The 23,934-nt window shown below is 34.7% G+C and overlaps 4 protein-coding genes and 1 long non-coding RNA gene across 7 annotated transcripts in view; 3 read left to right on the top strand and 2 right to left on the bottom strand.

Annotated features, from left to right (window-relative positions):
- The first annotated feature begins 231 nt into the window (after positions 1–231).
- LOC105127009 (probable receptor-like protein kinase At1g67000) lies at positions 232–8,238 on the top strand. Its single transcript, XM_011028081.1, has 3 exons — positions 232–1,348; positions 6,718–6,744; positions 6,832–8,238. The coding sequence occupies exons 1-3, from the start codon at positions 694–696 to the stop codon at positions 7,944–7,946; spliced, it is 1,797 nt and encodes a 598-aa protein (XP_011026383.1). The 5' UTR covers positions 232–693; the 3' UTR covers positions 7,947–8,238.
- A 259-nt stretch (positions 8,239–8,497) lies between these two features.
- LOC105127007 (INO80 complex subunit D) lies at positions 8,498–12,628 on the top strand. 2 transcript variants are annotated; one of them, XM_011028080.1, is made up of 3 exons: positions 8,498–9,185; positions 10,747–11,072; positions 11,270–11,725. In XM_011028080.1, the coding sequence occupies exons 1-2, from the start codon at positions 8,575–8,577 to the stop codon at positions 10,964–10,966; spliced, it is 831 nt and encodes a 276-aa protein (XP_011026382.1). In that variant the 5' UTR covers positions 8,498–8,574; the 3' UTR covers positions 10,967–11,072; positions 11,270–11,725. The 2 variants fall into 2 exon arrangements, 1 of the variants encoding a protein (XP_011026382.1); XR_842521.1 differs by lacking the exon at positions 8,498–9,185 and adding an exon at positions 12,492–12,628 and having other exon boundaries at positions 10,492–11,072; positions 11,270–11,844.
- LOC105127008 (uncharacterized) lies at positions 9,260–10,608 on the bottom strand. The gene is made up of 2 exons (XR_842522.1): positions 10,538–10,608; positions 9,260–10,494 (listed from the first exon to the last, which is right to left on the bottom strand). It is a non-coding gene; the product is annotated as an uncharacterized LOC105127008 (long non-coding RNA).
- Positions 12,629–13,074: 446 nt separating the features above from the next.
- Positions 13,075–17,205, top strand: LOC105127006 (biotin synthase-like). Its single transcript, XM_011028079.1, has 6 exons — positions 13,075–13,430; positions 13,516–13,695; positions 14,311–14,417; positions 14,729–14,934; positions 15,379–15,518; positions 16,594–17,205. The coding sequence occupies exons 1-6, from the start codon at positions 13,233–13,235 to the stop codon at positions 16,909–16,911; spliced, it is 1,149 nt and encodes a 382-aa protein (XP_011026381.1). The 5' UTR covers positions 13,075–13,232; the 3' UTR covers positions 16,912–17,205.
- Positions 17,206–19,291: 2,086 nt separating this feature from the next.
- The window catches only part of LOC105127005 (probable isoleucine--tRNA ligase, cytoplasmic), a 13,388-nt gene continuing 8,745 nt past the window's right edge, over positions 19,292–23,934 (bottom strand). The window contains exons 16-27 of one of the 2 annotated variants that reach the window (XM_011028077.1): positions 23,416–23,553; positions 22,916–23,019; positions 22,732–22,795; positions 22,438–22,526; positions 22,217–22,358; positions 21,781–21,844; positions 21,634–21,701; positions 21,175–21,297; positions 20,682–20,747; positions 20,015–20,126; positions 19,803–19,894; positions 19,292–19,695 (exon numbers count right to left, since the gene is read on the bottom strand). In XM_011028077.1, coding sequence (XP_011026379.1) covers positions 19,591–19,695; positions 19,803–19,894; positions 20,015–20,126; positions 20,682–20,747; positions 21,175–21,297; positions 21,634–21,701; positions 21,781–21,844; positions 22,217–22,358; positions 22,438–22,526; positions 22,732–22,795; positions 22,916–23,019; positions 23,416–23,553 — 1,167 coding nt within the window. In that variant the 3' untranslated portion in view covers positions 19,292–19,590. Of the gene's footprint in view, positions 19,696–19,802; positions 19,895–20,014; positions 20,127–20,681; positions 20,748–21,174; positions 21,298–21,633; positions 21,702–21,780; positions 21,845–21,936; positions 22,059–22,216; positions 22,359–22,437; positions 22,527–22,731; positions 22,796–22,915; positions 23,020–23,415; positions 23,554–23,934 lie in introns of those variants that run through there. The other variant, XM_011028078.1, reaches the window with a different exon arrangement.

Genomic DNA, 23,934 nt, shown 5'->3' on the forward strand with positions numbered 1-23,934 from the left:
AAATTTTTAAGTTGAGTTGGTATTTTAATATGATATTAAATGTTTGATGATTAAAGGTTTATGAATTTTAATTTATTTAATAAAAATTAAATACAAGATAATATATAAATAATATATTAAAAATTCTTTTAAATGAAATTGTTTCTTTTACAAGAGAAAGAGAAACATAGAAGAATTAAAACCTAAAAACCATTGTTTCAATCTGAGAGTTTCATCAGCGTATTAAAATGATCAAGTCATCCTTTGAAATGTCAAAGTCATGAAGCAAAGATTACTTTGAAATAAACTACAAATCCACCAACTCTCAACACCACATGCGTCAACAGATAGAGCACCTTCTTGACAACAATTTGTGAAAAAAAGCCAAAGATCAACGACCCAAGTGCACCAGGTAGGTTCAAGCTCTGCTTCCCCCCTCTTTCCTTTCGAAAGTGGAAAGAAAGTGAGGGTGCCATAATCCTTAACTGACACGGAACCACTAATACATTGAACGCAAGAGAGGTCAATTCTGCGTGCTTAATCTAGGCAAGTAAAACGAAGGTATCAGAGTTACCCTTGAGCACTTTTAGTTGATCAAGCTGTCATAGAAAGAAGGTATCAGAGTTACCCATGCTGCTCCCATCTGAGCTTACTATTGTTTCTGCAATAACTGGACACTGTTAGGTCGAAAGTCTATCACCATAGGAAGCAACGATGAAAGGTTCATCAAAAAAGGCTATATGCCTGTTCTATTTCATGTTCATTGCAGAACTTGGAGCAAGCCTTAATTGCACAGGATCTTGTGGGAACCGTGGCCTTCACATCCGATTTCCATTCTGGATAAAGGATAGGCAGCTAGAACAGTGTGGCTATCCTGGTTTTGATCTGTCTTGCAATGAGAAGGGCGATATAGTGCTCGAGCTGCAAGATGCAGTGAAGCTTCACATAGATAAGATTGACTACAAAAATCAAGTTATTTATGCAAGTGATCCCCAAGGTTGCCTTCTAAGCCAACACTCAAACTTCTATTCGTCTGGGTTTCACATACAGTTTAAGATGTCCAAGGTCACTTTTACCATCTTCAATTGTTCTTTAAATAATGCAAGATCCCAGAACTGGATGGTCCCTTGTTTAAGTACCCTCCACTACGATGTTCTTGCCGTTAAATCAGAACTATCTATTGATGGCAATGAGTTATTATTATCTTGTACCAAGATGTACGACCTACCTGTTCCACAAGATATTCGTTTGTCCTGGTCCAATCCCAATTGTAGATCTTGTGAAGCAACAGGAAAGCTATGTGGATTGAGGGGAAATAGCAGCACTGAGCTGGAAACTGAATGCTATAGCTTGCCCAGGCCAGAAAAAGGTATCTTTAGCTTTAAGTCTTCTTTTCATTTTTCTGCGTTCTTGGCATCTTCATTTTCTATGATTTTACGTAAATTCTTATGTGTTCATTTCTCATTTTATTCTATCATTTACCTTTTATCTTATCGAGTTTGCATGTCACTATCCTAACAGTGGTATCAAAGCTTGGTTGTTTAGTGTTGTTAACACATAAACATTATTCATGTATACGGTACTATTCATGTCTAACGCACTATTCATCAATACGGTATTGTTTATATACGTTACTATTGGTGTATATAGAAAGTCAGTGTAGTGATTAAATATAGTTTAAGAAGTTCTGTCTAAGAAGATTGAGTTATAAGCGGGATCGTTTGTAACCCCTTCAATCTTTCCTAGGAACTTACTTGGTGAAGTATTATTCACACAATACTATTTCTATATATATTACAGATATGTTAAACGGTGATAGATGAATAGATTATGGTGAATAAAATGGCAGCAAAGTATGAGATTGAAAGATTCAGGGGGAGCAATTTCTTACTGTGAAAATGAGAATTAAGACAATATTAAAAAAAAGATAATTGTTTGACAGCAATTAGGGATCGGCCTACAGAGATAACTGATAATGCAAAATAAAATAAGATGGATGGCAATGCTATTGCTAAGATACATTCAGTATTAACTGATAAAGTATTATCAAGTATGGTAGAGAAGAAAACAGCTAAGGAGATACAAGATACTTTGATAAAGCTATATGAGTCCAAGTCTTTGCACAATAAAATTTTCTTAAAGTGGAGACTTTATACCTTTCGAATTGTAGAAACCATGTCGGTGACTAACCACATCAACACAATAAGAACTCTATTTTTACATGTCATTACATTGGGTCAACAAATAGAGGAAAATAAACATACAAAGCTTCTACTTCAAAGTCTTCCTAATTTGTGTGATCAGTTCATTATCAACTTGACCAATAATATCCTCTGAGACTATTTAGTCTTTGATGATATTGCAGTCGCTATCTTGGAAGAAAAAAATAGGCATAAAAACAAAAAAGACAAAAATAGTTCAAACCAAGCAGAAATGTTATTGATGTTAAGAGGAAAATCAACGGAGCGTGGCTCTAGTAGGAATTAAAAGTATGGAAGGTCCAAATTAAGAAGTAAGAAAACTGTGAAATGTTAAAACTATGGTAGAAAATGGCAATTCAAAAGGGATTGTTGGTTGAAAAAAATGTATGGAGAACACTGCAGAGTCATCAAAACCTCAAGGATGTGTTGCAAGCACCTTAGAAGATAGGTAGGTTTTATATAGTAAAGCAGTGATAGTCTCTACATATAGAAAAGAGCCCATTAAGGTTTGGTTAATGGATTCAAGAGCAACATGAAATATGACTCCTAATCGAGATTGGTTTGGTTTTATACATATGAACCCATCTCTGAAGGCTCAGTGTTTATAAGTAATGATCATGCTTTAAAGATTGCCGGTATTGGCACCATCAAATTAAAGATGTATGATGGCTTAATTCATACTATTTCTAAAGTGCCACATGTGAAAGGCTTAAATAAGAATCTTTTATCCGTGAAACAATTTAATAGTCTTAGTTATAAGATTCGAACGAACAAGAAAATTATAAACATTGTCAAAGAAGCATTGGTGGCTTTAAAAGCAAGAAAAATAATTGCAACTTGTTTGTATTAATGGGAGAAACATATCATAAGACAGAGGCTTCAATCGCATCAGCCAGTCCTACAGAAGAGAAGACGGTGATGTGGTATAAAAAATTAGGCCACATGTCAGAGAAAGGTTTGAAAATTCTCTCTGATCAGAAGTTACTCTATGGGCTTATAAAGGTTACTTTACCCTTTTGTGAACCCTGTGTTATAAGTAAACAACACAGGTTGAAGTTGGGCACATCAACAACTAAAAGTAAATACATCTTAGTCCTGATTCACTTTGATGTTTGGTAAGCACCGGTCATATCCTTGAGAGGAGCAAAATACTTTGTATCATTCATAGATAACTTTTAGTAAATGTTGGGTATATCTAATTAAAAGGAAGGCAGATATGCTTGCAGTCTTTAAAATTTTCAAAGCACATGTGAAACTTGAATTTGAAAAGAAAATCAAGTGTTTAAGGACTGACAATAGAGGAGAATATACTAGTGATGAATTTGATAACTTTTATCCACATGAAGGTATCAAAAGGCAATTCACAACGACATACACTCCACAATAAAATGGAGTGACGGAGTGAATAAACAAAACTCTATTAGAAAGAACAAAAGCAATGTTGAAGGCTGCAGGCCTAAGAAAGTCATTTTGGGCAGAAGCAGTCAATGTCGCATGTTATATGATAAATCGATCTCCATTAACTGCAATTGAGTTGAAAACACCGATAGAGATGTGGAGTGGAAAGCCAACTGATTATTCTCGATTACATATATTTGGAAGTCCTGTATATATAATGTACAATACTTAAGAAGTCAACAAGCTGGATTTAAAATATAGAAAATATGTATTTTTGGGATACGCGAATGGTATGAAGGGGTATCGTTTGTGGGATCCTACTGCCCACAAGGTAGTCATCAACAGAGATGTCATATTTGTGAAAGATAAAATGCAAATGAAAGAATATAATAGTATTTTAAAGAAGACTATAGCAGTCAAGATGGAAAATACTCAAAATCTAAAATTGTACCAGAGCATGAAGAACAATAACAAATAGAGTTTGAAACTCCTGAAGTTCGACGGTCAACTCGTGAAAGAAAACCACTGGCTTGGCACACAAAATATGTTATTTAGAGCAACATTGCATACTGTCTTCTAACAGAGAATGAAGAGCCATCAATCAACTTTCCATGAGGCTATCAAAAGCATAGATGTATTTATGTGGATGACAACAATGTTAGAGGAGAATGAAACTCTACACAAGAATATAACACTTGGGATCCTGTTCCACTAATATAAGAAAGAAAGGTCATTGGTAACAAATAGGTTTACAAGATAAAGCATAATAGAAATGATCAAGTGGAGCGATATCATACAAGATTGATGGTGAAAGGATATGCTCAGAAAGAAATAGACTTCAATGAGATATTTTTCCTGGTGGTATGACTTACTACAATCAGAGTAATTTTGGCGATGTGTGCTATATTTGATCTTCACTTAAAGCAGTTAGATGTGAAAACTGTATTTTTTCATAAAAAACTTGAAGAAGAAATTTATATGCTCCAACTAGAAGGTTTTACTAAAACAGGCAAGGAGAACTTGGTTTGCAGGTTGAACAAATCTCTATACAATCTCAAACAAGTGCCAAGGTATTGGTACAAGAGATTTGATTCCTTTATAATTAGCCTTGGGTACAACAGACTCAGTTTATACCATTACACGTATTATAAGAAGTTTGAAGAAGATAATGATTTCATCATTCTATTGTTGTACATGGATGACATGTTGGTAATAGGTCCTAACAAAGATTGAGTCCAAGAATTGAAGGTACGATTGGCCAGGGAGTTTGATATGAAGGACTTGGGACCAACAAATAAGATTCTAGGGATGAAAATTTACTGAGACAGAAGTAAAAGGAAGATTTGATTTTCTCGTAAGAATTATTTGAATAAAGTTTTGCAACGCTTCAACATACAAGATTGTAAGCCAATTTTCACCCCACTTCTTATTAACTTCAAATTATCCTCAAGTATGTCTCATAGCAATGAAGTAGAGAGGATGAAGATGTCTCGAGTACCATATATATCAGCAATGAGAAGTTTAATGTTTGTCATGATATGTATAAGATTAGATATTGTACATGCAGTGAGAGCAGTTAGTCGATACATGACAAATCCTGGTAGAGAACATTGAAATACTATTAAAAGGATTTTGAAATACATCAAGGGTACCTTAGATACCACATTATGTTATGGAGGATCAAAATTTACTATCAGGGGTTATATTGATTCAGATTTTACTAGTGACCTTGAAAAAAAAATCCATTATAGGCTATGTGTTCATAATTGCAAAAGGAGCTGTGAGCTGGGTCTCTAAACTTCATATTATTATAGCATTATCTATAACAGAAGTTGAGCATATGGTAGCTGCATAAGCTTGTAAAGAAGTAATATGGATGAAGAAATTTATGGAGAAGCTTGAGTACAAATAAAAGAAGATTCTTTTATATTGTGATAGTCAGAGTGTCTTGTATATTACAAGGAATCCAGCATTTTATTCAAGAACAAAACATATAGATGTTCAGTATCACTTTGTTTGCGAAGTGGTGGAAGATGAAAGTGTGGATTTTTAAAAGGTTCACATAAAAGAAAACTCAGTAGATGCTTTGATCAAACAAGTCAACATTGATAAGTATATATGAAGCAGATCCTCTTATGGTTTAACAGAAATGTAAGCAGCATGAAAATGACAAGTATAGAAAGGACAGAGGAATCACAGATAATCAAGTGTGAAAACTTGATTAAATTATCAAAGTCTTCAAGTGGGAAAATGTAAAGCCATTTAATTAAATCCACCTAATTGGTGGAAGGTGAGTTGTTAGACAAAAATAAATGAAAAATAAGTTGTTGGCATAATTGGTGGAGTATGAGTAAAGATGAGTTGTTGGTATAATTTGTAACATAATTGATGTCGTGATTTATAGTCTTTGTCTCCTCATTCTTGTCTATAAATAGGGAATGCATCAAAGCCTTAAATGTGCACCATAAAAGAGAAATAAGAGAGAATAAGAGGAGAGTGAGAGAATGAAAGTAATCTTACAAAATTATGAGGTACTTATGAGGAGAATAAGTGAGGTGTTTTCTCCTAGTAATAGAGAAATTTTAGTTGTTCTCCTATTAGTAGAGAGAGGTTGTATAATTTATAACATAATTGATGTCGTGATTTATGACCTTTGTCTTCTCATTCTTGTCTATAAATAGGTAATGCATCAAAGTCTTAAATGTGCACCATAAGAGAGAAATAAAAGAGAACAAGAGGAGAGTGAGAGAATGAAAGTGATCTTATAAGATTGTGAGGTACTTATGAGGAGAATAAGTAAGGTGTTTTCTCCTAGTAATAGAGAAATTTCAGTTGTTTTTCTATTATTAAAAAAAAATTATAATTTTCACATTATTTAATAAAATCTTTCTATATTTACTCATAAACATAGCCAAATTAAATAAATCACATAAGTTCTTATTTATTTTATTTTATCCTTTACTTTTTTATCCTGTGAGATTCACATGCTACTATCCTAACACTATCTACTGGTAAGTTGACTGACAAGTGGGTTACCTGTGAATTTAGCGTTCTTGATTCTACAAATAGAGGATATTATCATGACTTTAGAAACTTTCAGAAAATCAGAAATTAACAAGGGTTTTTTTATCTTCTGCAGGTGCACGGAAAAAGAATCTGACTATAGGTTAGCTGTTCTCAAATTTACTCCAACTCTTCGCTTCCAAAAAAGAAGATCAGATACTTAACTCAAAAGGCTTATTTATACATGCAGGTGTAACCACAGGATCCATTCTTTTCGGGGTTTTGGTCATTGCAGTCTACCAAATCTATAGCATTAGAAAATCAGAAGAAGAATATCAGGGCAAGGTTGAAAGGTTTTTGGATGATTACAGAGCTATGAACCCCACAAGATACTCCTATGCTGATCTCAAAAAGATGACAAATCAATTCAGGGACGAATTGGGGCAAGGAGCTTATGGAACTGTGTTCAAAGGAAAGCTAACCAGTGAGATTCCGGTGGCTGTTAAGGTTCTAAGCAATTCATCAGAAAAAGGAGAGGAATTCGTCAACGAAATGCAAACAATGGCCAGGATTCACCATGTCAATGTAGTCCGCTTGATTGGCTTCTGTGCTGATGGATTTAGACGAGCTCTAGTTTACGAGTACTTACCAAACGATTCGCTGCAGAAGTTCATATGTTCAGCAAACGCAAGGAATGTTTTCCTTGGCTGGGAAAGGCTGCATCATATTGCCCTTGGAGGAGCCAAAGGGATTGAATATCTTCACCAGGGTTGTGACCAAACAATCCTCCACTTTGATATCAAACCACATAATATCCTGCTGGACAATGACTTCAACCCCAAGATTGCAGATTTCGGTCTGGCTAAGTTGTGTTCCAAGTATAAAAGTGCTATTTCCATGACAAGAGTTAGGGGAACCGTCGGCTACATAGCACCTGAAGTGTTCTCAAGAAACTTTGGAAATGTCTCCTACAAGTCAGATGTGTATAGTTTCGGAATGTTAGTGTTAGAAATGGTTGGTGGAAGGAAAAATGTTGGTGATACAGCAGAAAATGGTGATCAAGTATACTTCCCAGAATGGATTCATAATCTCTTAGAAGAAGGAGAAGACCTGCGGTTGCACATCGAGGAAGAAGGAGATGCTAAAATTGCGAAGAAGCTAGCCATTGTGGGACTGTGGTGCATCCAGTGGAACCCGGCGGACCGTCCTTCCATGAAAATTGTTGTCCAGATGCTGGAAGGTGAAGGAGACAACTTGACAAAACCTCCTAATCCTTTACGCTCCTCAGCTCCAAAGAGAAAGACTGCAAGTATAGCAGGGCGACGTCTACATCAAGAATTGGCAGCCATCTCAGAAATAGAGTAATCATGTATTTTGAGGTCGTCATTGCATTCAAGGATGTGATCTATGACCTGCTTGCAGTGGATTCCGAGTAGTTCGTGGCTTTTAAAGGGCTCTTGAGCTCTTATAGAACAACATTAGTATTTTGAGATAGTCTCTCAAATTCTACACTTTGTAAACATTGGTCTATGATTGCGAAGTCTGAGGATTGAGCTTGCTCAAACCTTTGACCACAAAAAAATAAATCTCCTATAATTAAGGAGTGGATACTGTGAAAGTTGTTAGCAATTTTATTTAATTTTAGAGGCATTTGTTATGTGTATCTGTTCATTCATCACTAGTTGTCAATAAGTTGTCGTGTGAGGTATATTTGGACTATTAGGGACTCATTTGTTAAACTTTTACATTTTGTGACACAATAAGCATTTAGTAATACTTCAGGGGTTTTCCCTAGAATTAATCAGCACCGGGCTTTTCAGGGGACTTGAATAACTTGTCGGCTTCCTCAATGCAAACCGTCGTCCATATTCTAAACTACATGTCGTGTGAGATTGCGAATTCTCTTTTCAGACATTCTGTGACTAATCAGCCAGCGAAAAACAACAAAACAAGTCCCGTTCTCTCTCTCTGAACTTTCTCTCTCTAGCAAGCCATGACTGCAGCCACCAAAAGCCACCACCCCTCCTCCTCTAAACCACCCAAGAACCACCACTCGACCCCCAAAGCAACTACCTCACAAACTATCAACACTCAAATCTCTAACCCCACTACTAACCCTAACCACACAATTAATCCATCACCATTATCTCCCTCCCTCAAAGACCAGGTTTTGTCACGCGCCACCCACATTACGCGCCAAGAACTACTCAAAAGAAGATCCCACAAGCTGAAACAGCTCTCAAAATGCTTCAAAGATTATTACTGGGCATTAATGGAAGAACTCAAAGTTCTGTACAGAGAGTACTATTGGAAGTATGGTGTTAGCCCATTCAAAGAAGACCACCAAAACACCCTTCAAAAAGTAGAGCAGCATAAGCAGGGTGGTGAGTTTGGTGTTTTAGAGAGAGAGAATGGGGAGGGGGAGGCGAATATTGAAGTTATTGGTGAAAATAATAGTAATGTTAGTGATTTGAAGACCAATCATAGGTGTTTGTTTGTTGGGTGTAAGCTAAAAGCTATGGCTTTGACAAGTTTTTGTCATCTTCATATACTTTCCGATGCAAAGCAGAAACTTTACAAGCCTTGTGGTTATGTTATCAAAAGGTTTGATGTTGCTTTACTTTTGTCTTTGATTTCTGGTTCATAAAGCTTATTTCTTTTATAGGTTTTTTTTTTTTGGAGGGGGGGTTACGATTGTTTGGTTGCTGTAAGATTGTGTTGGTGGTGTTAAACTCTCTTTTTAGCTAGGTTTTGGTATGTTTTTTATGCTTAAATGGTTGGCGTTTCCAGTTTTGTTTAATAGTTGCATGTTTGTGCAAGATTAGTTTGCCCAGGGCCAGTTGAGGAAGTTTGGGATAGGTAAATTGAATGAACTTGATTAAGATTGTGTAGGAATTGGTTAATATATGCATAGTGTTAGGGATCTGGAAAGAAGTCTGATGAATCATGAAGAATTTGTAAATTCGATGACAATTAATTACCTGAGAATTTCTTGTCACCGTGATATTTCAGGGTTCAAAATGAAACAATGTTGTTTTGATGTTAAGCTGGGAGTTTAATCCATAATTATGAAAAGGTTTTGCGAATTAGACCTGGATTTATGCAGAAATGAAATGAAGTATTTGCTTGCCTCGTAGCTTCTAGCGACAATTATGGAACAATTTGACGTACTAGAAACTTGTGTTTTTTCATGCTAGATTTATATCTCCTTTTTTGCGCTAGTTCTGGTAATGAGACCTAACTTAAAAGCATAGAATTGTTTCATGTATCCATCATGGAATATCTAACAAGTTGAAAATAGTCTTCAGATGCATATCATGGTATATAACAATACACAGCAATACTGTAGACGATAAGCTAAACGAAAGAAGAAAATGAGGAGAGAAATGTTTGAGAATTCTCACTATTTTTGAACAAATTGTGAGACAACATTTGATGTTCAAACTAGTTGCTGAATTTTATTTGATAGTCTTGCATGGTTACGGAGAACTCTAATTCTAATGGTGCTGTAGAAGTAATTTGGATTATTGCATGAGTAACATGTTTATACTTTCACCAAGAAATCTTGTTACTTGTATATTATACCAAATAATTGACTGAAATGTTAGTGTGCGATGTGTCTTCTGTAAAGCTGTAGCTTTGGCCTATCCTTTTTGAAGTTCATTTTCTTGTTTTTTGTGATTGCTGTTGGGCGTGATATCTAATCAATGTAGAGCTGTCTTGCCATAAGGTCCATTGGGCATTGACATCGTAGCTGCAGCTTGTGATAGATTGATGGCATTAGTTAGCATCCAAAATGAAAACAAACGCATTGATGGATATATGCTTGAACCCTGAACAACTTTCAAGTTCTTGCTGAAGTGCTGAAAGACTGAAATTTTAAAACTAAACTTCATATTCAAGTTCTAGCTAGCTTGGTTTTAAACCTTTTTTTCTTGCTTTACAGCTAAGATAGCTAGCATTTCTGCCGCCAGTTTGCTTCCCATGATACCAAATCAAAACTATTTTGATGGGCAGTTGGTTGGATTTGGTTGTCGAATCTGAGTGAAATATTTTATTGGTTCCTGTATCATATGATGAATTTTAAAATAGTATATTATGATTGATTCTAATCCGTTGATTTTCCACTTATCATAAGAGTCTTTTGGTTGGCTATGTACTCAAGTGCTCAGGCAGGACCAATAACATGTGGAAAGCCAATACTGAGATCAACTGCTCCTGCACTCTGCACTGTCCACTTCCAAAAGGCTCAGAAACATGTGACTCAGGCACTGAGGAAAGCAGGCCTTAATGTTTCCTCATCAAGTAAGCTTGCTCCTAAGTTCCATGTCATCGTGACAGAATATGTGCGTCAAATTCAAGCCAAAAGGAAGGCTGCAAAATGAGGAAATCAGAGTAAAGTCATAGGTGACTGCTAGCTGAGCTGTGTGTCCATTGCAGAGATGATTTGTGAAGCATGAGTGACAGTGTACATTGTTAGAATAACCCATGGTAAGTTTCTTGATTAGAAGAAAGGAGAGGTGATCATAGTTTGGATCATAGTATTCTAAAAGTGTCAAGCATACAATTTGCTGTACTTTATTTTATTTTTATCTTTTTAGAGACAGAATTGTTTGCGTTTAATTTCTGAATTGACAGTACATCGTAAGATATAAAATGCACCACTTACCATTAATTGTTGTTTGCAGATATGCTTTTTCCGGATGTTTATCTTCCGGCAGCAGCACTAGGTGTTCGACATACCAGTTACTCTGGCAAACACAAATGTGTACCGATGCTAGACGATTGTAACAGCTCTGATGCGCCAAACCTTTATTTTATTTATAAAAGCTTGTATAGCCATTCAACTTGAATTGGTGAATGATGGTATGTGCTGTATATGATCATGAACCTGTGCTTCTGTGCTCCTTTTCTTTCTCTTCAACGATGAAATTTTATGTGCTGTATATGATCATGAACCTGCGCTTCTGTGCTGTATATGATCATGAACCTGTGCTTCTGTGCTTCTTTTCTTTCTCTTCAACGATGAAATTGTATGGCAGAATCGGGCATTGTAAGGTCAGCCAGTGGGCTGAATGCTTCTTTTATAGTACGATTGTAGAACATTGGTCTGGGACTGTAAAGCATGACCATGCATTTTAAATAATGCAAGGAAGGCCCATGCTGGGCTTTGGAGAGCTTTCGGTGGGACCCAAATGAGCAGTGACCTCTCCTCTCTCCTCTCTCGTTCAGTCTTCTCTTCTTCGATCTCTTGCGATACTTGGTATATTTTTGAAAATTTTATTTTATTAATGATTTAATTTCTGTGATTTTACAGGCCTTTTAGAATGTTAGTTAATTGGTGAAAGAAAGAACATATGAATTTGAATGAGCCAAAAAAATATGAATTTTAATGAGTAAAAAGGATTGTAAATATAAATTGAGATTTATAAAGTTTTAAATAGATTAGAAAGTTTATTTTAATTGAAAAAAATAAAAATTTAAAATTATTAATAAAAAATATATGAAATTTGAAAATAACAATAAAAAAGTTATAAAAATGGTCAAAATCAGGATATAGAAGTGAAATTTAAAGATTTAACAATTGAGGTAGTAAATTCACAGTTCTTGTAAAAAATTTGAGTATAATTTAATAATTAGATTAAAAATTATATTTTTTCAAGTTATTATTATAGTTTAACGTTACTAGATCTTTTATTAAACTTAGACTTGTTTTATTGGTTTATAAATGTATTTATTAAGTTATACATGTGATTTATCTAAAATATATCTTCTTGTATTTATAGTAGATTCATACTTAATCATTGAGAATCATCCGTTATTGCAAGCTAATCTGTATCATTAATTAATGATTTGGGATTTTTTTAGCTGCTACTGTTGCTGATTTTTTCTTGAATTTAATATTTGAAGGTGATGAAATGCGTTCATAAGGTGGCTTCATCACAACTTGGGGTCAACTGCATCCTGGGTCTTCAAGTTTGTAACTTGCAGTGGACATCTTCTTTTCTTTTCTTTTTTTCTTGGGTTCTATTCTGTTGATTGAATTTTCTTGTGTGTGGACACTTGTATTAGTTTGGCACTTGTATTAGCAATCAAATTACTCTTTCTTCTCCTTTTCTTCTTCTTTGCTACAACAATATACTAAAATAGCTGCGTGCAAGAACTAGATGTCAATTTCCTGTAGCAGAAGTAGTGTCTCATAATGTAATTTTATTCAAATATTTGTTAATTTGAATTGAAATAAAAATAAAAACAAGAAGACTTTCGTATTGATTCTGCTTTTATCATTAAAGAGCATGATTGTTATTTCAAGAGTTATTTTTTGAAGTATTTTTAATTTGAAAATATATTAAAATAATATTTTTTATTTTTGATATTAAAATATAAAATGATATTAAAAAAATAAAATATTTTAAATATAAAAATAAACTGGAAATAAATATATAGAAATAAAACCAAACTTGAGCAGTTGGGGGTTAGGTGGTTTGCCTTCTCTCCATCTAACCCTTCTTGCTGGCTGCTTCTACCGCTGGTGTCCATTCCTTTCTAACATCTAAAAATAAAACCTCTTTCTCTTCACTCCAGTTTTCTCCTCGTTTTTAACGAAAGGAAAAACAAGAACCAAACGCTCATAACACAAAACGAAAGACAATGCTGTCAGTTAGATCAATCTTTAGATCACAATCAAGACTGAGTTCTATCACTCTCTCCTCGTTATGTTATTCATCGTCATCAGCTGCAGCAATTCAAGCGGAAAAAACTATCAAAGATGGTCCCAGGAATGATTGGACACGTCAAGAAATCAAGGAAGTTTATGACTCTCCTCTTCTTGATATCCTCTTTCATGGGGTTAGTTCTTTTTACTTAGTAATGCAGGGAAAAGGGTGGTTTTTTTATGCCGGGGTTTATGTTTTGTGCTGTTTTGTTTTGTTAGGCTCAAGTTCATAGATATGCTCATAATTTTAGAGAAGTTCAGCAATGTACTTTGCTTTCTATAAAGACTGGTGGGTGTAGTGAGGATTGTTCTTATTGTCCTCAATCTTCAAGGTATAATACTGGACTCAAGGCTCAGAGGCTCATGACTAAAGAAACTGTTATCGAGGCTGCTAAAAGGGTATGTCCTTTTATCTTCTTATAGTCTTTTGATTTATGGTATTTTGGTTCACAAGAATCTTAAGCAATCAAACACTTTCTGTGCTGATGGAATCTGTGCTAAAAAAGGTTTATGCTTTGTTCCTGATTTTAATTATTATGTGGTTCGGTTATCTTGCCAATTTTGTCAAAGAAAATCTGCACTCATTTAGATGGCTTTCTTAATGTGATGTCTTAATTGATTGATTTAACTTGCGTATTTCCTGATTAAAATTGTTTTTAGATCACGTGTATTGTTTTGTTTTTGTTAATTTGGGTACAAGAATTGAAAAATTGTCAGTAACGGATATGTCCTAGATTTCTGGAACATTTATAGCTCGATAGCAAATTTGTTGGTCATTCAGTTAGCTTTAGGGTTTAGCAAAAGTTTCATGAACATCCCAGAACTTCACTTAGCAAAGTAGCTGAAAAGGGAAGATCGCCTCAAGAATGAATTCTCATGTTCTTGGTACAACTTCATGTTTGGTGCCTATATCAGGTGGTACTGAAGTTTTATCTGATCAGTTTCATGTCTAGTGTAGCCTGGTGTCCTTTTCTTTTTCTTCTTCTGTATTATACCTTCTGCATGGTTTTGCAGGCAAAAGAGGCTGGTAGTACACGTTTTTGCATGGGTGCTGCTTGGAGAGATACGATAGGAAGAAAGACCAACTTTAATCAGATTTTAGATTATGTGAAAGAAATCAGGTAATGAGCGCATCATTTATGGAAGAAATATATGTGAAACCAAGCATTTTTCTTAAGTTAGAAAACAGATTTTCACACTGCACACACTATTACAGTGCAAATAGGTTATTCCCTAGCTGTGTTTCTACTGAAGTGAGTTGCCAAGAGAGAGAATTGGAGAAATTTCTACACCTTGAGCTCTTTAAAATGAAGGCTTATATGCTAGCTCATGCATTTAAGTAGCCATGTCATGCAAAATGCTGCATTAGCTCCTTTTTTTTTTTTTTTCCTCTAATGCATAGTCTGTGATTGAAATGACTGATGCCTATCAGGGATATGGGCATGGAGGTTTGCTGTACCTTGGGCATGCTAGAGAAGCAGCAGGCTGTAGAACTGAAGAAGGCTGGTCTTACAGCTTATAACCATAATCTTGATACCTCAAGAGAATATTACCCAAACATCATCACTACAAGATCCTATGACGAACGCTTGGAAACCCTTGAACATGTCCGTGAAGCAGGAATTAGTGTCTGCTCAGGTCAACTTTCTTGCATCCTTAAGTAGATTTTGAAAAACAAAGTCCACTGCAAAGAAAAAGAAATGGAAACATTTTAAATTGATTGATTTCCTTGGAGTTAACAGTGGAATGGAGATATGCAATAATTGCAATTTGAGCATAAAGCACATAGTTTAGTTGGTCTTTTCTGCTTTTCATTTGTGCCATTTTATGTCTTTCAGTTGGATCTCAATACAAGCTTAACTTGATATATGGTTAGAAAAAAATTGGGAATTTTGTCCAATTTAGGATGCTTTTTTATGGAAATTTGATAACTTCTTGACTTCAGAGTGAATCCTCGCATTAAACAATGGAGCTGGGCAATAACTGCAACCGCACATTCTGTTTAAATTTCAGACATTAGTTTCTTTTTTCATTGCAAAGTTGAATTCTTATCATGGAAACTGTCTATTTTTATGTTAATAGGAGGCATAATAGGGCTCGGAGAAGCAGAGGAAGACCGAGTTGGTTTATTGCATACATTGGCAACCCTCCCTACACACCCAGAGAGTGTTCCAATTAATGCATTAGTTGCAGTGAAAGGCACCCCTCTACAAGAACAAAAGGTAATTCTATTCGTGTCTGATACAAGTTGAGTAAGGTTGCTTTTGTGATAATAATAATAATGGCTGTGCCTGATTATGTACTGCGGATATTCAATTTATCTTTGTTCTTCAGATTTTGTTTCCCAGCAAGTAATGACAGATGGAAAGTAGAACACTTTTCTTATATTAATTTAACTATTAAAACTGTTGTTACATTGTGAACTGATTGCAGCTTTAGTTGTGAATGTGAAACCAATAATATTAGCTAACTTACTGAGAAACTCTAGTAAAAATCACACTTGCTCTGTTGTCTTCTCTATTCAGCAAAGTGTGATAATGATAGTGCATCAGCTTTCGTAACCATGCCATGGGATAGACTCTATTAATTTGTTGTAGCTCCTTTGCTTATTGAAACACATGTATTTTACCAATCACTCTCAAGCTGGCCATGATTTAATTCTTGGTCTCACAATATTCTCCTTATCCTACAACCTCTTTTTATATCCATAGAGTATTAACAAGAGTCATGGATTAATATCTGATTACTTGATCAGATTCTATTTATTCATTTAGTTTATATTATGGCCTGAAATATCTAGATGGTATCACTAGAAGTGATTGTTGGCCCACATAACTGCGACTTTTTAAGTGAAGGTGCATGTTTACTATAACAGATAAAGATGGGGTTTAGTGCCCCATTTGAGTGGCTGGATTGCGGGAAAGAGAAGGATGGAGTGTGAGAGCCAAATCTTTTGTGGAAGATTGTTTGGCCATGCACGTGGTTTATGGGAATGTCATGCATTTCAACCAAAAATGCTGTCAGATAGTGATGATGGCCATGGGACGTGTCTTGTTAAATACAGTATATCTGAAATTCATTTTACTGGAAGACAGGAAAATTATATTACCATTTATTTACCCGGATATTAATAAAGAGGCATCCCTGACTTATTGTTTGTTTATGACACTTATGTTATAATTATTGCGCTGTACATTAGTTGCTTGTCTACATTTGCATCATGAGATTTGTCCTTCCAAATTTAGTATCAGTTGCTTTGAAGCTTGACAGATTTCATGTTTCTACCTCCTCATTCAGCCAGTTGAAATATGGGAGATGATTCGAATGATTGGCTCTGCACGTATAGTTATGCCAAAAGCAATGGTCAGATTATCAGCTGGGAGAGTGCGTTTCTCAATGGCCGAGCAGGCCCTGTGCTTTCTTGCTGGTGCAAATTCCATCTTCACTGGCGAGAAGCTACTGACAACCCCCAACAATGATTATGATGCAGATCAACTTATGTTCAAGGTTCTCGGTTTGATTCCAAAAGCACCCAGCTTCTCTGCCGAGGAAGAGAAGGCTTGTGCTTGTGAAGCAGAGCATTGTCAGGAAGCAGTTTCTAGTAGTTCAGGTTGAAATCACTTGTTCGAGCAGAGTTTGTATCTAAGTTTCATCTAGGTTCTTTTTACCTTCAATGAAAATCTGCTCTCCTATGGCGTGCAACAAATTTGAACTGCACTAGATGGGTTCAAAGAACCTTGCAAAAGTGCAGGTATTAGTATTCTGCAGCAATCTATTATGGTAACATCAAGAATGCATAGCAAGGTGCTGCAACTTTTTACGTAGTTGCAGTATTATTGCCATGGTGTGTTTATATCTGGACTAGAATGATCTGTTATGAATATCCGATTTTGCTTCTTTTTTTGTTTTCCAACTTCAAGTGTCTACATCTTTCATTGAAGTGGCAAATTGCCAATCTATTGAAAAGAAAATGAAGTAAAAAAATTGAACATCAAAGAAAAGGAGTGGACAACAGTGCATAGCTCAACGACAACACACACACACTGCAAAGAGTTTTTAGAATAGTTGATCTTGTGTGATTACAAGTGAGTCGGGAGAGTTTCATAAAAATAAAATAAAAAATTGTGAGATGAATCCATTAAATTACATACTTCTTTTTCAAGTTTTAGCCCTTCTATTTTCTTTTCTGCACCAAAAAAAAAAAAGAAAACTGTTCAAGGAAAAGTGTGACCCAACATTAGAAAGAAAAGGTTTGGTCCTGTTGCCATTGAAGTTAAATGTATGGAATGAAGGTTCATTCCAATTCCAAAAAAAAAGAAAAAAAAAACCTATGATCATACTTTGATCCACTGGAGTTATTGGTGGAAATTAAAGTAAGGAAATAACATTAACTAGGTGTGGGAAAAATATTATAGTTGTATGAACTGCATCATCTTTCACGTTTCATTATGAACTCCCACAGTGAAATTGTTTTTTTATTTTGATCATTAATTTTTTTTCCTCATCGATTGCAGCTTTCTGTAGTTAAATTAAAGGCCAATTTCTTTTATTTGGTTAAGCAATGGCAAAACTAAAAGGCATGGGTTCAACTGAAAACACACAGAAAAACTATATGGTCGTTTTAAATTTGACTAAAAAAGTTGATTTTGATCCTTTCAATTTGCAACATACCAATTTTCCACCCTTTTATTTTTTTTTTCAAAAATTATTTTTTATCCAAAAACTCCATTTTTTCGGTTCTTGATTTGAAATAGGAAAGAGAATCATCTTAAAAATAATCAATTAAAAAAAATTTAATTATTAAAATAATTGATTTTAATATTTATATTTAATGAGGAAAGTTCTACTAAGATGTTCTTTCACATTTAACTTGTCAACAAATGTAAATATAACATCAAAAGATTTTTAGATTTTAGGTTGATTTTATTTTTTAGATTATATTTTAGGTTATTTGAAGGTATAAACATGTTTATTTAGATCTTTAAAGTTTTTTTAGATGTTTTTAGATTAAAAAATAATTGAAAATATATTTTTAAATGTTAAAACACCATTGCCCTGATTTTACAAGCAACTAGTGTTTTATCATATAATTGAATAAAAACTAATCTAAAATTTTTTTTTAACTCGGTATTATATCCATTATCTAAATTACAAGTTCAATAAATTAAATCATAACATCTAGACCGATCTCTTCATCTCAATAGTTTTTAAGATATCATATAATCTTAAAATTTATATTTAATCCAAAACAATGTTTATGTCAATTATAATACTTGCTTTTGAAATTCTTAAGTCGATTATAAGACAATTAAAATCAACTTAATTTGGAATATGAATCGAGTAAGAAGATATATCATGAGGTTTCGATATCGACAGTTTCCCATGGCCTTGATGATTTTTTTAATGAAAAAAAAATTATTGAGGGCAGCAAGTCATGCAGCAGCAAATACCTCCTAAAAGTGATCATAGAACTAATTTTTTGAATGTCAAGAAAAGAAGAAGAATACTAGGATTTTTTCTTAGACTATTACGTAACAGGGAAAAAATGTGACAAAAATCAGTCGACAATCTTCATGGGTTATAGTAAATTGTCTTGAAAGATCCATAGAATCAAAAGAACAGTTTTGGATTTTCCAAAGAAATGCTTAAAGTGTAGTTTTGATAATTTTGATTTCAAAAAACATGTGAAGGAGTGAAATACTATTAAAACACACACACACACACACACACTGTGTAAAGAGAACCAAATCATGCCACTTCAAAAATTTCACGTAATTTAGAGAGCATGCTTATATGTAAAGAGAACCAAATCATGCCACTTCCTAACAACATGTGGAGATAAATGACTGGTTTCAAAATAAAGGTAAGGACAAGGACAAAAACAAAAAAATTACTCACAAAAATTAAAAATTATTAGTAGGATTAATATGGTGGAAGAAACTAAAATCAAGTCCTGGTTGCTTGTGTAGTCATCATGAGAAGGTAAAAAACACCCTTAAATTGTAACGTTGCAAACATTAACATCCAATTTATTGCAAGCAAATGTTCACTGAGGTCTGAGGTTATCTTAATTAATTTTTACAATTCAGTTTAAATATACCAACTAATGTTGGTTTTGATCCTACATTCAACAAAAATGAGTGACTGTCTAAGTTTTAGCCAGATCTCTCTAACTTTTGGCACGACGGAGAAATATGAAAAAAATTTCCACATTAAAATAACCAGGGGCTAAAATTTCTGTTATCGGTCTAAAAGAATTGTGTATCCCACATGAACCTATCAAAAAGAATCATATCACCCACTTTTTGCTCTCAAAATGGAGTCACCAACAGTTAGGAATACATGTTCTTCCAATACCACGTTCACAGAAGGTAGGCCTTCAATGAAATCAACAGTTATCTGTGGAAAAAGACGTGCAAGTTCATTAAACAGGAGCTAACTAAAGTCTTTATGCTTTTTTACCATGATTCGTGGAAGTGGGAATTTGTCTTGTTATAGAGGCAAACCTTTCCATCTCCGAGTTGAAATTCTGATTTCAAATTAGAATGATCCCTTGATAGCAAGTATGTTTCTAGACCATGAGCAGATTTTGAGTTTCCTGAAATCATTGATCAATAGCAAGAATGGGGGAGTGGATAAGCAGAGAAGAAATGCTTAGCGGAGAGGAAGTGGATGAGAGGACAAAAGATGCCTAGCAGAGAGGGAGGAAGAGACAGACCTCCGTATAATGAAAGAATGGCATCAGATTTGAGCACTAGGGCTGGTCTTGCCAAATATATGGCGAAGGACAACTTGGAAATATCATGGAAACTCTCCTCACCAAGTATAACCTGCAATTTAATTCATCAAATCATGGCTGAGAGAAACTACTCCAAACAAACACCAACATGCAATCTCTTGAAATTCCTTTTTGTTTTAAAGAGAGAAAAAACTCTTCATTCTTAAAATAAAATTAGGTTATTGCTCCTCCACGAGCATACTAGGGGACGACTTGATGTAACGTGCAAACATGGCTCTTTGAAGAAGCTCCAAGTCCGGCAAGCAAAGGGTTTCAGGTTTTTCAATAAACAAGTCAGGGGCAACGACCCACCATATGTTAAATCCCAAGAGTAAACAAAATACTGGAACAAGGCAAGTATCAGCCAAGTCAACAGTCTCGGCAAGCCTTGGAAGCCATATGTCCATGCTACAGCAGTTAAAATCCAGACTTGTTTATGAGAGAACTTCGAGCCTTGGAAGCCATATGTCCATGATGGAATTTCACAATGGAGTAATGTACGTTCAAAGTAATGGTGTTTTCCAAGTTATTTCAAGTTTAAATTAGAAGTATGAGCAAAAAAAATCAACTACAAAAGGTAAGAATTTTTGTTATCCATTGAACTTACTGCATGTGGTGGCATCAAGGTAGAAAACAGCAATGGAGAACCAATTGCATCCCTAATATAGAGTTCCTGCGAATAAAAAACGCAACTTCAGCCATGAAGAACTTGAAATTGGAAACACTTGAGTCTCACACAGATGCAACAGAGTGCTTAGTTTGTATATAAACTACCAGGAGGATATAGATTTTCATCGGTTAACATAAAAAGACCACTAGGAGGATTTAGTTTTTCATATGTTGGATACATAATGAACTTGACACTCACTCAAAGAAAATCAGCATAGCGATTAAAATTCAGTGAGATTCATAATCTGATCACCAATTTATTATCTGGCCATTTGAGAGTAAAAAAAGGACGAGAATATTAAGAAGCTTAAAAATTCTGGGCCCCCAAACAATAAAATTTCAAAACACAATGATAACTATTGAACAATATTCGTCCAGCCAATATGAAAAAGAAAAACAAACTAGGAAGAAAAGTTATATGTAAGCATTACCTGTGAATTCAAGACCTGCTGGGAGATTGATTTATCTTCATCTAAAGATTCAAAATAAACCTCAACAGCATCTGTAGGTTCAAGTCCAACTTTTTTCCTCAATTTCTGAATTCTATTGACAACCTGCAATTGACAGACAATCAAGTCATGAAGCATCACACATTCTTTAACCAAAGTCAGTCCATAGAAAAAATTCCTTTAATTTAATAGATGGATTAATAAAGAGGTTTAAGGGTCTCCATTTCAAAATCAGAATATGATGAGAAGCAAAAGAATTCCACCGATACAAAATGGTATATGTGATGAGCAACTTAAACAAGCAATTTTGTAGCCTTTCCAAATGAAATAAATTTCACGTGGTAATACAAGAGATGTGGAACTTCTACAATTCTGTTCTTGGCAATGATTAAAATGTGTAATCACATAATTGAATGTCAATCGGAGCAGTTTGAAATATACCTCACGAGCAACACCAGCCTCGTACAATGACTCATCCAGGCGCAAATCTAATATTACCAAAACATCACCTGAAACAATTGACACCAAAAACTTCAGCCACACACCTATTCCATAGAAATTAAAAAGAATGACATTCCTGATTCCTACCATCTCCAGCAGCATCAATCTCCTTATCTGACAAACCATCAGGGCGTTTGAATTCCCGAACCACCTAAAAAATCATAATCATAAGAATGTGCAAATCAGTAAATTAGTATAACAATCCTTCTGAAGAAAATAAATCAACCAAGTCAAAACTAAAAACTCCAAGCAGCTGGGGACTGAAGCTTAGCAGTGATGAATTTCAAGACCAAACTAAAAACCACTCCATCTCATAAAAATTATTGGAGTGCGTTGAATGACAAACTGTTCCACATCACGAAGGCCTTTCCCAGAAACACACACAGATTATTTCCATCAAAGAATCTCATAGCACAAAAGCAACTACCATTTCATCTGCTTGGCAATAACTCCTTTGCCAAGTAAAAGGGTGCGGTGCAAAATATAATAGAAATATAAACTAATCCAATAAGAAATGAATCACCTTAATATCAGACAGTTTCAGACAATGTGTAGCAACAGTAACTTCTCCAGCTTTCTCAAATTCCAAAATATCTTTCTGAGACATTGCTTTAACTTCTTTGGCAACAACTCCCATAGATTTTCCAAGTCGCTTACCTAACACACTGGAAAAGAATAACCAAACATCAATCATATGCACAGAATGGTATAAAATACTTTGAAATGAAATAACAATTTGCATACCTAAACTCAGGCTCCGCGCGCAAACAAGCATATTTCAGAGTATCGTTACACGGAACAAGAGATCTTACATTGAGTTCCTCTAGCACATACTACCATGCAAGCAGAATACACAACTCATAAAGCAGTGGGGATATAAATAACAGCAAATACTACGAGAGTGAACTTGATCAAAGAAATTGAGGATTGCAGTGAGGATACAAGTTTAAAGAAAAACATTTATTTTATCAGCTATATAATGTAATGATAAAGAGATATTAAAAGTTTCACTTCCACGACTAGGAATGGAGTGCAAACCTCTTTCAGTTTTCCAGCTATGTCATCAAGAAAGTCCACATCAGGATGAACAACAATCATCTCCCTGCGATTTGTAAGAAGAGTAAAGTGAAACTGAGGTAAAGAATGAAGAGGCAACCAAAAGTAAATGAAGAAGTATAGAATTAAAAGGACCAATGAGTGAGGGATGAGCTTATAGGAGCACCTTAGTGGTGATTTAAGAGGCTTGTTGTGCCGTTCACGGATATTGCGTGCAAGATCAATAATTGTCATCATTCTTGCAACACTCTGTTCAATCCGTTCATCCCTCTACAGTGACAGAGATGCAATATAACTTATTTCAAAAGATGATCATTTAGAAGATAGAAGGCGAAAGAAAGATTACAATGAAATAATAATAAAAAAGTGAACATTGTCTAAATGTCAATATGTACCAAACTTTCTGCTTAAAAGCTAACCAAGTTACGTGGGAATTTTTAAAAAAAAGTCTAGAAATAAATATTTGTGAGATCATATGGCAGAGTTTTTTCTCTAAAAAATCATAAATCTTGGATCCTCCAATTCATACAAAATTTCACAATTTGGGTAAGATAGTGTCTGGACATTCAAACTGACCAAAGATTGGCAGCCTAGAAACCATAAATAAGTTTTAAAATGTTAATCTATTAAACAAAATGAGCTTCCTACAACAGAAATTAAAAATACCTCTCCCTCTACTTGAGGAAAACTGCAGTAGTGAATACTTTCCTCTGATCCAGTACACACTCTCCGCAAATTTTGATACAGACCTTCTGAAAAGAAAGGTGTGAACGGTGCCATTACCTTACATGATATTAAAAGCACCTGAAAACCAATAACATTCAATGCAAATGAGACTTTCAGCAAAGGCCTCTTATCAAGACAATCAAGCAGCACAATAACCAGTAAATAGCAATAATAGCTAAAAGATTAGCCAAAGAAATGCTTTTAAAGCAACACCAGGTGTTGATGTCCATATGTGACAAGTACGCAAGGGTTTCAAATTTTTTATGCAGACTATTGCAAGGAAAAAAAAGTCAATCCAAAAATAAACAAGAATGAGGGAGATGTTCTTATTTTAGAACAAGCTATGGTTATGACTTGGCATCAGCAAAAACAAAGTAAAAACAAGACAAGCATGCTTAATCACCTCTTCAAAGCAGTAGTAATCCTTGAAAAAAGGGATTATATCCTTGATAGGGAAAG

This window comes from Populus euphratica, unplaced genomic scaffold, assembly GCF_000495115.2.
Source record: "Populus euphratica unplaced genomic scaffold, PopEup_1.0 scaffold50.1, whole genome shotgun sequence".
NCBI lineage: Eukaryota > Viridiplantae > Streptophyta > Magnoliopsida > Malpighiales > Salicaceae > Populus > Populus euphratica.